Below are 12,137 nucleotides of genomic sequence, written 5' to 3' on the forward strand. Positions count from 1 at the left end.
AATTGATGGGTGATGCTGGAGTTTGGGGTCCCCCTCACAGGTGATGGCACTTGTACAGCTAGAAGTTGGGGATGGGAATGGGCAGAACATTGGCCTGAGGAAGGAGAAGAGGGGATGAGCTTGTGGGTAGCGTGTGTCTGAGGCGCGGGCTTCTGAGAATGACAGTGGTGGACGGACACTGGCAGACACCCTTGGACATGAGGTGGAGATAACCAAAGGTTATCTGTCTCCCGGAGAGAGACATTCTTCTCTGACGTGTGTATGTGGGGGAGGGGGAATATGGTCATATCAACACACACACACACACACACACACACACACACACACACACACACACGTGCGCATGCACACTCACTGACCCCAGCGTGCAGATACCACACACCTTTACCCTGTGGAAATTCCATGTTCCTGCCCCCGGCTTCTCCTACCCTGGGGGAAGTGATGACCTATCTCCTAGGGGCTAGTTAGGCAGGTGTGCAGGGCTGTGGAACTGGAGAATCCTCAGCTCTGACCTCTCATTCGGGAAAGACACATACCAAACATAAGACTAGATTTCTAAGTAAAACTGTCTCATACACACAGAAACATCTCTAGGACCTGGAGAAGACGTCGCCACCCATCACCATCTGTCAACAGTGCGGCCACACCACACTGCCTGGCGTGTCTCAGGAAATTATCTTTTCTTCAACTCCACCAATAAAGAGTAATGCTTCATTGAGTTTTCTGTTATAATTGTTCATTGGTTCCATGGAAATATTTAATGTACATCATTGCTTTAAATTATGTGGGAGCATCAATGGGAGAGTGGTCCAGACCTTTGAAGTCCTTCTGGGCCCTGCCTGGCAAAGGATATCAGGCTCTTCCTCACCCCAACCAGTCCCATGAGCCACTGGGAGAGTCAGGTGAGAGGCTGAAGCACAGGACTGGAAACGCTGTCCTCCCTGGGGACACACTACTCAAGGAAGCTGGCAGAGTCGATGGCAGTAACGAGCAGCAGAGCTGTCTTCAGATGCCGGGAACCCTCACCCAGTAAGGCTGGACCTCTCATCATTCGAATGCAGGTCACCAAGGAAGGAAAACAGGCAAGTTTAAAATAGTTAACTGATAATACATTTGATCCCAATAAGTTCAAACCCCAGCCCCGTCATCTGTGGCGTCCTCAGGCAGGGGATGCTCCTCCCTGGGCTGCTGTCCAGACAAGAGTAGATAATTTCAGAGGCCCGAGCCATGAGCAGCCCTTCCCAGATGGTCACAGAGAATTGGAATAAGGGATTGCAAGTGGCCTTTCGTGACCCCTGGGACATGTGAGGACTGTCCCAGTGATCAAAACAGCTCACATCACAGTGTCAGAGGTCCTGAACTGCCTCTCCATTCTGTGCTTGCTTAGGGACATTTATGCAGGGGTGGAGTTTGTCACAGGAACAGGAAGTTCATGCTGGGGCACAGCAAGTTGTGGGTACGGGGCCTGGCTCAGCCCTGCCTGGCCTCATGCTGGGCCTTCCGGATCTAGGGACTCCTTCAGCACTCAGTGACCTGCTAAACTGCATGGGACACTTGGGAACGCCCCAGGCCTCAGGGCCCCACAGACTCAGGGCGGATTCCTACTGCTGGGTTGTGGTAAACTGCTTGTTGAGTTCTGGTTTGTACAACTGGCAATCAGAGGCCGTGACACACATCTCAGCGGGGTGTGGAAAACAACACGAAACGCAGGACGGAACCCTCTTCCCTTGCTGCCTTCACGTGTTGACCTCCTGGGCCCCGTGATGCTCTCTGCACACCACCTGCATCTTCTGCTGGCTTCCGCTTGGTTTTCTGCTGCCTCCCACCCCCACCCCCTTTGCCTCCGATTTCTGCCCACCTCCTTCTGCCCACCAACCCTTCCAGGGGCTCCTGCTCTGCTCGCAGACCCGTATGACACAGTCATTGTCACTTCAGCAGAGGAACCCGCTGGGGACAAGGAGGACAAGTGGTTCTTTTCTTTCTCCAGGGTGGTTTCAGATCAACGGGCGGGGGTGGCAGGACCCTATCAGCACCTCTTCCCTGCCCTCCACCCCCAGCCCCGGGGGTGCGGGGACTACCTGCACCCACACTCTGCCACACTCATGCCCTCATAGTGGTACTTGAGGGTTGGCACCCCCATGTCATCCTTGTAGAGGATGGAGATGGGGCTCAGTTTGGTGGGAACACAGCAGGCTTTGCCCACCTTCGTGGGGAACTTGAGATGCGCCAGCGTCTGCACAATGGCGTGTTTTGTGGGCGTCACGTCGTCAGCCAGGGGGAAGAAGCAGCCTCCTTTACACTCGTAGGCGTCATATTCCTTGGGTGCAATGATCCAGCTGTCCCAGCCAATGTCCTCGAAGTTCACCCTGAGGGACATCCGCTGGCAGTGGCTGCTGGTCCCGGTGCTCCTCTTCCTTCTGGCTAAAAATGGTCCCGCCGCGGTGTGCTCACCCACTTCCTCCTCGTCATGGCTCTCACCGGCCTCCTGGTAGCCGCTTTTGGATGTCTTCACCAGCGCGGTTTCCTGCTCGTGGCCGATCATCTCCTTCAGCTCCAGTCTGGTCTCCTTGGTCCCATTACTGCGGTCATTGGAGAAGACGACAAAGAAGGGTAGGTTTTTGGAGCCTGGTGGGACACTGATGTCCAGCGTGTCGCAGCCCTTCCTGTGGCTCTCCACGGTTACTTCCAGCTTGTTTTTGTTTGTGGTGGAGCCTGCCCTGACCCATCGCTTCACAGCACTCGAAACTTCCAAGGTCTCCCAGCCTTCATACCGAATGTCCTGGGATACCAAGAAGGTCTTGGTCCCTGAGGCGCCATTCCAAGTGTCATCCCCATCCAGAACATCGTAAACAACCATGTTTCCTTCCAGCACATGAGTGGAGCCCACACGGTTTTGACAGGAGACATAGAGACGGAGCTCAGCCCTGGTGATCTGCTCGTGTCTAGGGATGGAGATGTTGAAGATCAGGATGTGTTTCTGGAAGGGGAAGTCCTCTGTGGCGGCTGTTGATATGGCGTCTGAAATGCAAACACATGCACAGGAGCATCTGCCTGGTGCCCATTTTTATGATACTACAGCCAAAGCTCATGATTTGCTAAGGGGGACATCTGGGACGATGGATTTAGTCACTGTTGTCTCCAATCTGTGTCGAGAGCATGCAGGAAGTTTCTCTTAGGATTTTTCCAGGAAAAACAGAAGCAGGAACCTTCAGCTGGGGTTAATAGTATCTACTATTTATTGAGCACCTACTATGTCTCTGGCATTATACTGAGTTTGGGAGGATCTAGTTATTATCCCAACTTTGTACATATGGAGTTCAGTCTCCATAGCTTTTTACTGTCAGAGTACACGCAGGTAATCGGCACCCTTATCTATGTCAGGCCAGAAAATACATTGTTACCTTTAGAGGGAAGATTCGACAGTCCTGGCTGGGGCAATGAAAGTCCATATTTAAGTAAAGTAAAAAAAAAATGCAGCGTTAGAGTGTTTAAATATTTTGGAATAATGTTAATAACTTCCATCAAAAGTAAAAGTGGATTTATTTTTTTAAGAGAAAAAGTATTTTCATCCCAACAGTTTTGTCATGTTGGGCAAAAACGGGCATCTTTTCTTAGCCTCAGTTTTCCACTTCTGGGCTCGGTTTGACCACAGACACCGCCTCTTGTGAGTTCCCGCCCACACGCCATGGCTGCTTTATCCTTGGGACACATGTTCTGACACACGCAGTGGATGCCTGTGAGCACAGCTATTTCTGAGCCCTGGACAGTGTTCCTTCCATATGCATGTCTGTGCTAACGTGCAATGTGTAAACCAGGCGCGGTAAGACCGTGAGTAAGGAAACCGAGAATTAAAAAATAATCTCACCTGTGATACAAGTAATCTAGAAATTATGAGTCATATTTTTTTTATTTAACCACAGTAGAGCCTCAGAAAGAGGCCTGGAGTCTCTCAGATTAGGGGGATTCCTGTATGTGCCACCATGAACAGAGATCATGCTGTTTCTGAAACCTAGCAAGTTGTCTAAAGAATGGAGTGTCAGTCCTAACTCTGTCCCTCACTTTTAAGCTCCTCGGTGCCTCAGTTTCCTCTCTTGTGGAATGGGGCTCATCTTACCTGCTTTTTTTTAAATCAAGGTAGCACATGGGACTTATAGGCCAGTCCTGAGATAATGGATGATGTTCAGTTAATATTTCTGTCCCCGTCCCAACTCGTGCAAGCCCAGTGCTGTGACAAAGCATGTGGCCCTTTACTCAGGCTCTCTGTGGACTCCTCACTCAGCACGGATGTGCCGTTCCAGTTCCTGAGTAACGTGGTGATACCACGGTGTATCAGAACAGTGAGAACTGTGCATTGCATTCACGACCCAAGGCGACCTTACTGTGACATATCTCTACCGAGGTCATTGGACCACTGTCAGACATGAGAAATCCCATGCCCACTGGGATTAGATGGATGTTTCCTAGTTCGTGTGTGTGTGTGTATGTGTGTGTATGTATTTATATATGTGTGTGCATGTATGTACTTATATATGTATGTATGTATGTGTGTGCATGTATATGTGTTGTTGATGTTGGTGCTGTTCTTGCTGCTAACTCATGTAATAACTGTGTCAAGGATATTTGTGTAGGTGGGCTTGTGTCTCTAGCTGGTCTTCACATTCCAACCCATGGAATATGATTATTTAGATCCCAATAAAAGCAAAATAAAACGTCAAGAACAACAATAAAACCCCCCAAACCCAGTCTTTCTCCAAGGCAAACATCATAGACAATCCCAGGGCCCTGGTGACCTGAAAACTATGTTTTTAAAAAATGAATCCATATTTTTTAAAAAGGCAAGTGCCCTTGAAACGTCTGTTGGGCAGTCAGAAAACTTAGGAGTACTGAGCATGCGTGTTGATCACAAGTGTCCTTAGATTGGTACACGCTCTGCAGGCTGGACAAATCTGGCCAGAACTGGCTATGACTCTGAACTGGGATCTTTGGGCAAATCCTGGACCAGAAATGGGGAGGCCCTGTGCTCCTGGTCCTTCAGAGTGAGATGCCATAGCAGGATAAGGGGAGCTGGTTTGGTGCAGGAAATAGGGCCAGTGACATGAACTTGCAAGTGTGCCTGGCCTGGGTTCCTCAGCCCTGCCAACCCGGCCTTTCCGTCCAGTAACTCATTCTACCCAGATCTCTGGAAATCTGTGATGTATCAGTTACTGACCTCACCTCCATGTTCATCTAGTCTTCCTATAACGAGGACGCTTACATTTAAAACATACTGGACAGAAACGCCTGCTGTGCTGAGGAAGATTACATCGACTCTATTAACATTTTAAAATCTAGGTTTAAAAGGCTCATTAAGAGAGAGACTGTCTTTCCTTCAAAGCTTAAAAATATACCAGCTTATTGGAGCTAAACGAGCGATCTATTTCTAAGTCCAAAAGGGACAGGGAGAGAGAGAGAAGTCAAGAGAAAGGGAAGGGGGGGGCAGGAAAGGGAAGTGAGGAAGAGGGAAGGGGAGGAGGGGGAGTGGGAAGGGGAGGAGGGGGAGCGGAAAGGGGAGGAGGGGGAGCGGGAAGGGGAGGAGGGGGAACGGGAAGGGGAGGAGGGGGAGCGGGAAGGAAAGCAAAGGAGACAGAAGGCAATAGAAGTGAGGGGAGAGAAGAGGAGAAAGGACAGGGGAAGGGGTCAGAAGAAAGCAGAACCCTGGCACCCTCACTACTTGTTGGGTTAAATGTCTATGCCCCAGGGAGGAGCCAGGCAGTCCATCAGATCCTTCAGTGTTGATGGTCAGGCCCCATGATGCGTGCTGCCCTGTAGGGAAGCCGTTAGGCACACACAAAAGTTGAAGTGGGTACTTCCGTTTCCACCCCGTTTTCCTGTAATGCACTTCAGTATAAACTGGGAGATCTGTTTGTGGGGGCAGGGTGCTGTAGGTATGTCCCACCCCTCGGGACCCCTCGGGAAGCACTATGCATACCTTCCACACTGAAGCTCCGAACGATGTTGGAGGCAGGAGTGGACGACTTGTCGCTAGTGTACCTGTTGTACAGGTCAATCATGTACTGGGGTGTCTCCACTCTGGTTTTGCCCTGGGAGGGAATGCCGCTGAGGTTAAGGCTGTGCAGAAAATCCACCTTCATGTTCTCCAGGAACATCTTCAAGTCAAAGAAGCCCTCCTCTCCACCTCCAGACAGCCCCAGGATGCTGCCGGCGTTTCCCCCCGGGGATGCCTGGTCCCAACTCTTCAGCGGCTTCTGTTGTGTGGGACACACCAGCAGGGACAGCATGAGCAGGGCCACCCAGGAGGCCCCAGGGGACATCTTGGGCCCTGAAGGGGGTCTCCGCCGGGCTGTCGTGGTGTGTCACCGGGTGCAGCAAGGAGCCCAGGAGGAACGGGCCCACATTGCCCTGCTGACAGCTCAGCAGGGAGCCTGGCTGGCTCAGTTCTCCTCAGCAATCTGAAGGCCTCTACACTTCTTATCTGGGTGTGGATGCTATGCTCGGACCTCTTATCTGAGGCAGCTCTCTTTAATGAAGACTGTATAAACATCTGACAAGTACTGGGGCTGGGGGGAAGGACTCCGTCGACTACTGAAGAGGATCCGCATTTCTCTGGGGGTCATCCACCCTAATTAGGATCTTTGTTCATTTCCTTGCTGCCTTCGTCAGAAGACTCTCCGGGCAGGGGGATGCAGACCCCACCCCCTGGACCACAGGAACAAAGAATCCAGGAAACGAGAGGCCGGGAAGTTCCCCAATATATAGAAAGCCCACCAAGTACCCAGGAGATGCCACAGACCGTGGGGGCACCGAAGGTGGGGTGAGGTGAGGGCTGTGCCGGGGTTGGTGAAGGCTGGTCCTTATGCTATCAGGGCCTGGCAGTGTAACTAGGCACTGCTCTCCGAGGAAAGGGCTCCTAAGTACTAAGAATGGAGTGTGCATGGGCCCAGAACACTCAGCGCTCCGATGACGTCACACGCAACGCAGATGAGGCCTCCAGACCCAGCTCCTTTGCCTGTTCCCCTAAGCTGTGGCCTCAGCTCTTTGAGCCTCCCTTTCAGGATCATAGAGGTAAGAACTTAGAAAATGTGTTTACATACATGTAGGCAGCCACTGCCAGCTCCTAGTAGTGGGTGGTTATAGTCAAGCAGCCCTCCAGGGCTGGGTCTGACTGAGTGGATCTTGGGGAGGAAACTCTGTGTCAAGGCCAGTGGCTCCTCAGTACCGCAGACATATGTATCCAGAGACCCTGAGTTCTAGACCCGTCCCTGGCCTGTGTGGTGCTTGTGTATGCAACAGCATATGTGTAGGGGTGTGTGTGTGTGTGTGTGTGTGTATGTGTGCATGTATGTTCAGAGTGTGACTTGGTTCATGTCAGTGGGTCATACCTATCAACCAGGGGACCCACTCACAAGTTGAATACACAGGAGCAGTTGGGCAGTTCTGAGACTGATCCCATGCCCAGAGATGGTTTCTAGCCTGTGAAGGCCGCTTGTGATAGCCCAAGGACAGTGTTTATTTTAAGAGTGGTGTCCCCAGAATAAAGGAGAGCAAGAAAAGAGGAACCATAATGGAGGCAGCCATTACAGGTTTAAAGAGAAATCTGGCACTGGGGAAATGTCCATAGATCTACAAGATTGACCCCAACTAATAATCTAAGCAATAGTCGAGAGGCTACCTTTAATGCCCTTCCCTGATAATGAGATTGACGACTACCTTATATGTCATCCTAGAGCCTTCATCCAGTAGCCGACAGAAACAGAAGCAGACACCCACAGCTAAACACGGAGCTGAACTCTGGAATCTGGTTGTAGAGAGGGAGGCGTGATGAGCAAGGGGTCAAGACCTGGCTGGAGAAACCCACAGAAACAGCTGACCTGAGCAAGGGGAGCTCATGGACCCCAGACTGATAGCTGGGAAACCAATATAGGACTGACCCAGAACCCCTGAACGAGGATGATAGTTTGGAGGTCTGGTTAATCTATGGAGTCTAGCACACGAATGGACTTTGGGAGCCCATTCCACATGGAGGGTTACTTTCTCAGCCTAGACACACAGGGGGAGGTCTAGGCTCTGCTCCAAATGATATGACAGACTTTGAAGATCCCCCATGGAAGGCCTCATCCTCCCTGGGGAGCAGAAAGGGGATGGGATGGGGGCTTGGTGGGGCTCAGGGGAGGAAGGGAGGGAGAGGGAACTGGGATTGACATGTAAAACAAGAATGTTTCTAATTTAAATTAAAAAGGGGGGAGAAAAAAGAGTGGTGTCCCCATACTTAGCTTCCATCTATCTCCATCACAAGTGGCATTAATTAAAGCAAAGAAAGAGCACAGCTAAAAATATTTGGAAAGTGTGGTGGTCTACTGCAGGCAAGAGGGGCTACAGTGTTCTGTGCTGTTGGGGCTCCTGGGAAGAGGGACCACAGGGCCAAGAAAGTTCAGGAGGTTGCAGGATGAGCAGGGCAGGCTGTGGTCAGAGAGCTCAGAGAGGGAGGGTGGACTGGACTCCCACCTGTACCCGCGCTTTGGGGATACCATCAGGGCAGAAGGGAAGGCCACAGCTGAGGAGCCATGCTTGTGAGCGGAAAATGCAGTGTCCTGAGCACCGACTCCATGTAAGAAGTGTAAGGGCTGGGAGAAGACAGATGGGACAATCCCAGGGCCAGGAGATGGGGCTGAAGCTGCAGTGCTAGCGGGCCCGGGGGGGGGGGGGGGGGCTGGAGGGTGATCTGGGCAGTCTCTCCGTGTGCCAGAGCCTCTGGGGCCAACCCGCGGCACTCAGAGGCTGAGCACAAGAGGCTCCAGGGAGACGGCATGTGCACTGGGCAGTGCAAAGGGCAGCTACCCAATACTTTTTTTAAAAAAAGAAGTTGGCAAAATTTGACCCCAATAATGACAACAGCGTATGGTGTGGAAAACTGGAGGAAGCCAAACTTAAAGGAGATAAAAAACCATCCACAGCCTTGTGACCCAGTCAACAGTCTGACATGCGCAGCTCTGTAAGTCTCTGCCAAACTCTGGTGACCTGGAGTGCTAGTGGGACTTGGAGAGCTTCAGACTGATGCCAAGTCATCTCGTCCAGTTGCTGTGTTGTGGGAGAGACACAGCTGGGTGAACACAAGAGGTGTATTTGGCTCATCGACTTATTTCAAGCGTCACTGAAACCTGTCCTCCCAAGGTGGGCACTTGTGGTTTCAGCTGTTGTGGAGCTGAGAAAGGGTTCACCTGAGTGTCCATAGCACAATTGCCCTAGGCTGTCAGGAACTAGAACATACCACTCTGAGCACACTTCTCTCTTCCTTGCAGCTCCATTGTTTGTTTTCTGTTTCTCGAGACAGGGTTTCTCTGTGTAGCCCTCATTGCCCAGGAACTTGCTCTGTAGACCAGGCTGGTCTGGAACTCACAGAGATCCGCCTGCCTCTGCCTCCAGTGCTGGGATTAAAAGGCGTGCGCAACCATGTCCAGCTTCCTGTAGTTATCGAGAGACACACTACATGCAATTGTCTAGAGGAACGTCCCCATGCAACAGACATGCTCATAGAAGCTGCAGGGAGTATCTGAAGGTAGGAAGGGCTGGAATGGATTACTTCCCAGATCTGGGCAGAGCTTCCTTGAGAACCTGTTTCCAGTTGGCCCATGATAAGCACCGATTCATTGAATGTTCCTGGCCTGTGACAGTGCCCGGTAAGCTTACTGTTTAGAAATGTAGTTCTGAAATTGTGGCCCAAGGACCAGCCACACTAACACCTAGGAGGTGCTTAGAAACACAAAGGCTCAGAATTCATCAGAAAGCTGTGTGATCTCAGCAGGTGGTTTTGAGGCACGTTCAAGTTGAACGCTAGATACGGCCTTATTTGGGGGGTCATGTGCTAGTTCCCCTCCCTGTGTGAGTGTGTGAGTGTGAGTGTGTTTGTACAGGTGTGTGTGTGTGCCCACGAGTGTGAGTGTGTGTGTGCCCATGAGTGTGAGTGAGTGTGTGTGTGCCCATGAGTGTGAGTGTATGTTTTGATAAACATTTGCTCTAAGCACGGAGCTTTTGATAACATAGGACAATTGTATGAGTCTTTTACAAAATGAAACATGAAGAAGTAGTTGTCCCTCAGAATTCGTGGGAGATGAGCCCAGGATTCCCACACACATACCAAAATCTGAGGATGCTTCAGTTTCCTTTATGAAAACATCTGGAGAGATGGCTCAGCAGACAAAAGCACTTGCTGCTCCTTCAGAGCAACTGAATTCAGTTCCTGTCACCCATGTCAGACAGCTCACATCGCCTACAACTGCAATTCCAAGGCATCTGGTGACCTCTCCTGGTCTCTGTGGACACTTGCACTTACATGGTGCAAACACACACACACACACACACACACACATACACACAAATCAAAATATATCTTTAAATAACCACAAAGAAATGCAGAGATGAAATAATGCAAATCCTGTCAATAGATAAGGCAATTCCTCTGATCTAATCATTGTATTGTGTATATGAATTAAAATGCTATGCTACACCTTACAGATAAGTGCAATTTCTATGTGTCTATTCAAAGACAAAATATATTCTAAAATAAAATAAGATTACCCCAAGTTGTTATAGTGTACAATTTAGAGAAAAATCCCTGCACACAGTTACAGGTACACTCCACCCACCAAGTGTTTTCAATCCCAGGGTGAATCTAAGAATTTGGAGTCCACAGATATGGGGTGGGGAGTTGTTTAACAGATATTTGACACACAGAAGATGTTGAATATTTGAATAAATAAACAGAGCTACTTACACCTTTTCACTCCCAGCTCATCCGATCAAGAGTGCTGGGTGAGACTAGAGGAGGGAGCCTAGGACTGAAAGAGATGTAGGTGACGATTGCCAGAGGCAGGGAAGGGGACCCCACTCCAATGAGCATCACCAGCTTGGAGAGGAGCATGGAGAACAGAAACCTGAGTAACCTCATCATCCATGGAAGCTTCTGTTTCCAGGTGTTGGCAGAGTAGAACAGACTAAGGGGAGCTCTGATTTCGGTGCTGTTGGACACAGCACACAGTCAGAGCTTGTCAGCAGCTCCACTCCTGGTCTCCCTGCCAGGCCACCTCTTACCCTCCTTGATGCACCAACATCAGATGCTCAAATGCAGGTGACACCTGCAATGTTCTCCTCAAGCCAAGACCAGCTCTTCCTTCTCATCCGACCCCACAGCTGCCCCACCACGTCCTTCTGAAGGCCTGTTCTCATGCCTTTCCACCCCTACCAGACATCTGTACGTTTCTCCACCATAGAGGCGCCATCTCCATTCTGGCTACAGAAGCAGCATTAGGTCCAGGCATCTGGTGGCTGTTATGGTGTTATGAATGACGTGTACATGCAGAGGCACTTATTAGAATGCCCCAGACCAGCTACCTGGTCTCACCAAGATTCTGCTCTCACACTCTTATCAAATCCGAGCCAAACCTGAAACTTCTCAGAGCCTGGATTTTGATCTGAGGAACTACTCTCTAAGATGTTGTAGTCTTCCTTTTAGAGGATGTACAAGTTCAAGGTCATAATCCACTGGCAAGCTACCAAAGTTCTCCCTCCAGCCCAGCCCAGGCTCAACTGAGTGGCCTCAGGGACCCATGAATATCTACGCAGTGTTCTGGAACCTTTTGGTTCTGGGAACAATGTAATGTTATGCTTTGGTTTTAAGGAGAAAGATGTAATTTTGTGAATACATTCATCCTAGACCTCACCTTGCAGTGACTGTATTCACTGCCATTGAAGTGATCCTTTATACTCTCAGAAGGGCCACTAGTTGGGAAATTCATGGGCAGTATTGGCCATGTTGTCCTTGACCCAAACAACTGTCAGCATCAAACCTGAAGTTACCTGTGGCCTTCATAAGGCACTGGTGAGCACATTATATGTTGTATGACTTTTTTCCCGGAGACATTCATTGGTTGTTGAATTGTGAGGCAATTCTGCGGCAAAATAGATATTTCATCTGAAATAAAGGCTGCTGTTTAAATTAGAGGGGGTCAACAATGACACCACTCTTTCCATTGCCGTGGGGATGTCATCATTCACATGCCCAATTTACCACACCTCCAACTCATCTTGACATAAGGCCCAGGGCCCCCCGAGTACTACGTATGCACTCTGCACTGTCCTGAACC

General features: G+C 50.2%; 1 protein-coding gene across 1 annotated transcript; it reads right to left on the reverse strand.

The window, feature by feature from the left end:
• Positions 1 to 1,877: 1,877 nt before the first annotated feature.
• Gdf2 (growth differentiation factor 2) lies at positions 1,878 to 6,372 on the reverse strand. Its single transcript, XM_005077638.4, has 2 exons — positions 5,969 to 6,372; positions 1,878 to 3,018 (listed from the first exon to the last, which is right to left on the reverse strand). The coding sequence occupies exons 1-2, from the start codon at positions 6,309 to 6,311 to the stop codon at positions 2,075 to 2,077; spliced, it is 1,287 nt and encodes a 428-aa protein (XP_005077695.1). The 5' UTR covers positions 6,312 to 6,372; the 3' UTR covers positions 1,878 to 2,074.
• Positions 6,373 to 12,137: the final 5,765 nt, after the last annotated feature.

The sequence above is a fragment of the Mesocricetus auratus genome, unplaced genomic scaffold (genome assembly GCF_017639785.1).
Source record: "Mesocricetus auratus isolate SY011 unplaced genomic scaffold, BCM_Maur_2.0 Super-Scaffold_100006, whole genome shotgun sequence".
Taxonomy (NCBI): Eukaryota; Metazoa; Chordata; class Mammalia; order Rodentia; family Cricetidae; genus Mesocricetus; species Mesocricetus auratus.

What these genes read in the sequence shown, in the direction of transcription:
- Gdf2 (XM_005077638.4), bottom strand. Translation starts at nt 6,311, where the DNA reads ATGTCCCCTGGGGCCTCCTGGGTGGCCCTGCTCATGCTGTCCCTGCTG. An exon ending in TCGGAGCTTCAGTGTGGAAG is followed by an intron (nt 3,019 to 5,968) that starts GTATGCATAGTG and finishes TTTGCATTTCAG; the next exon opens with ACGCCATATCAACAGCCGCC.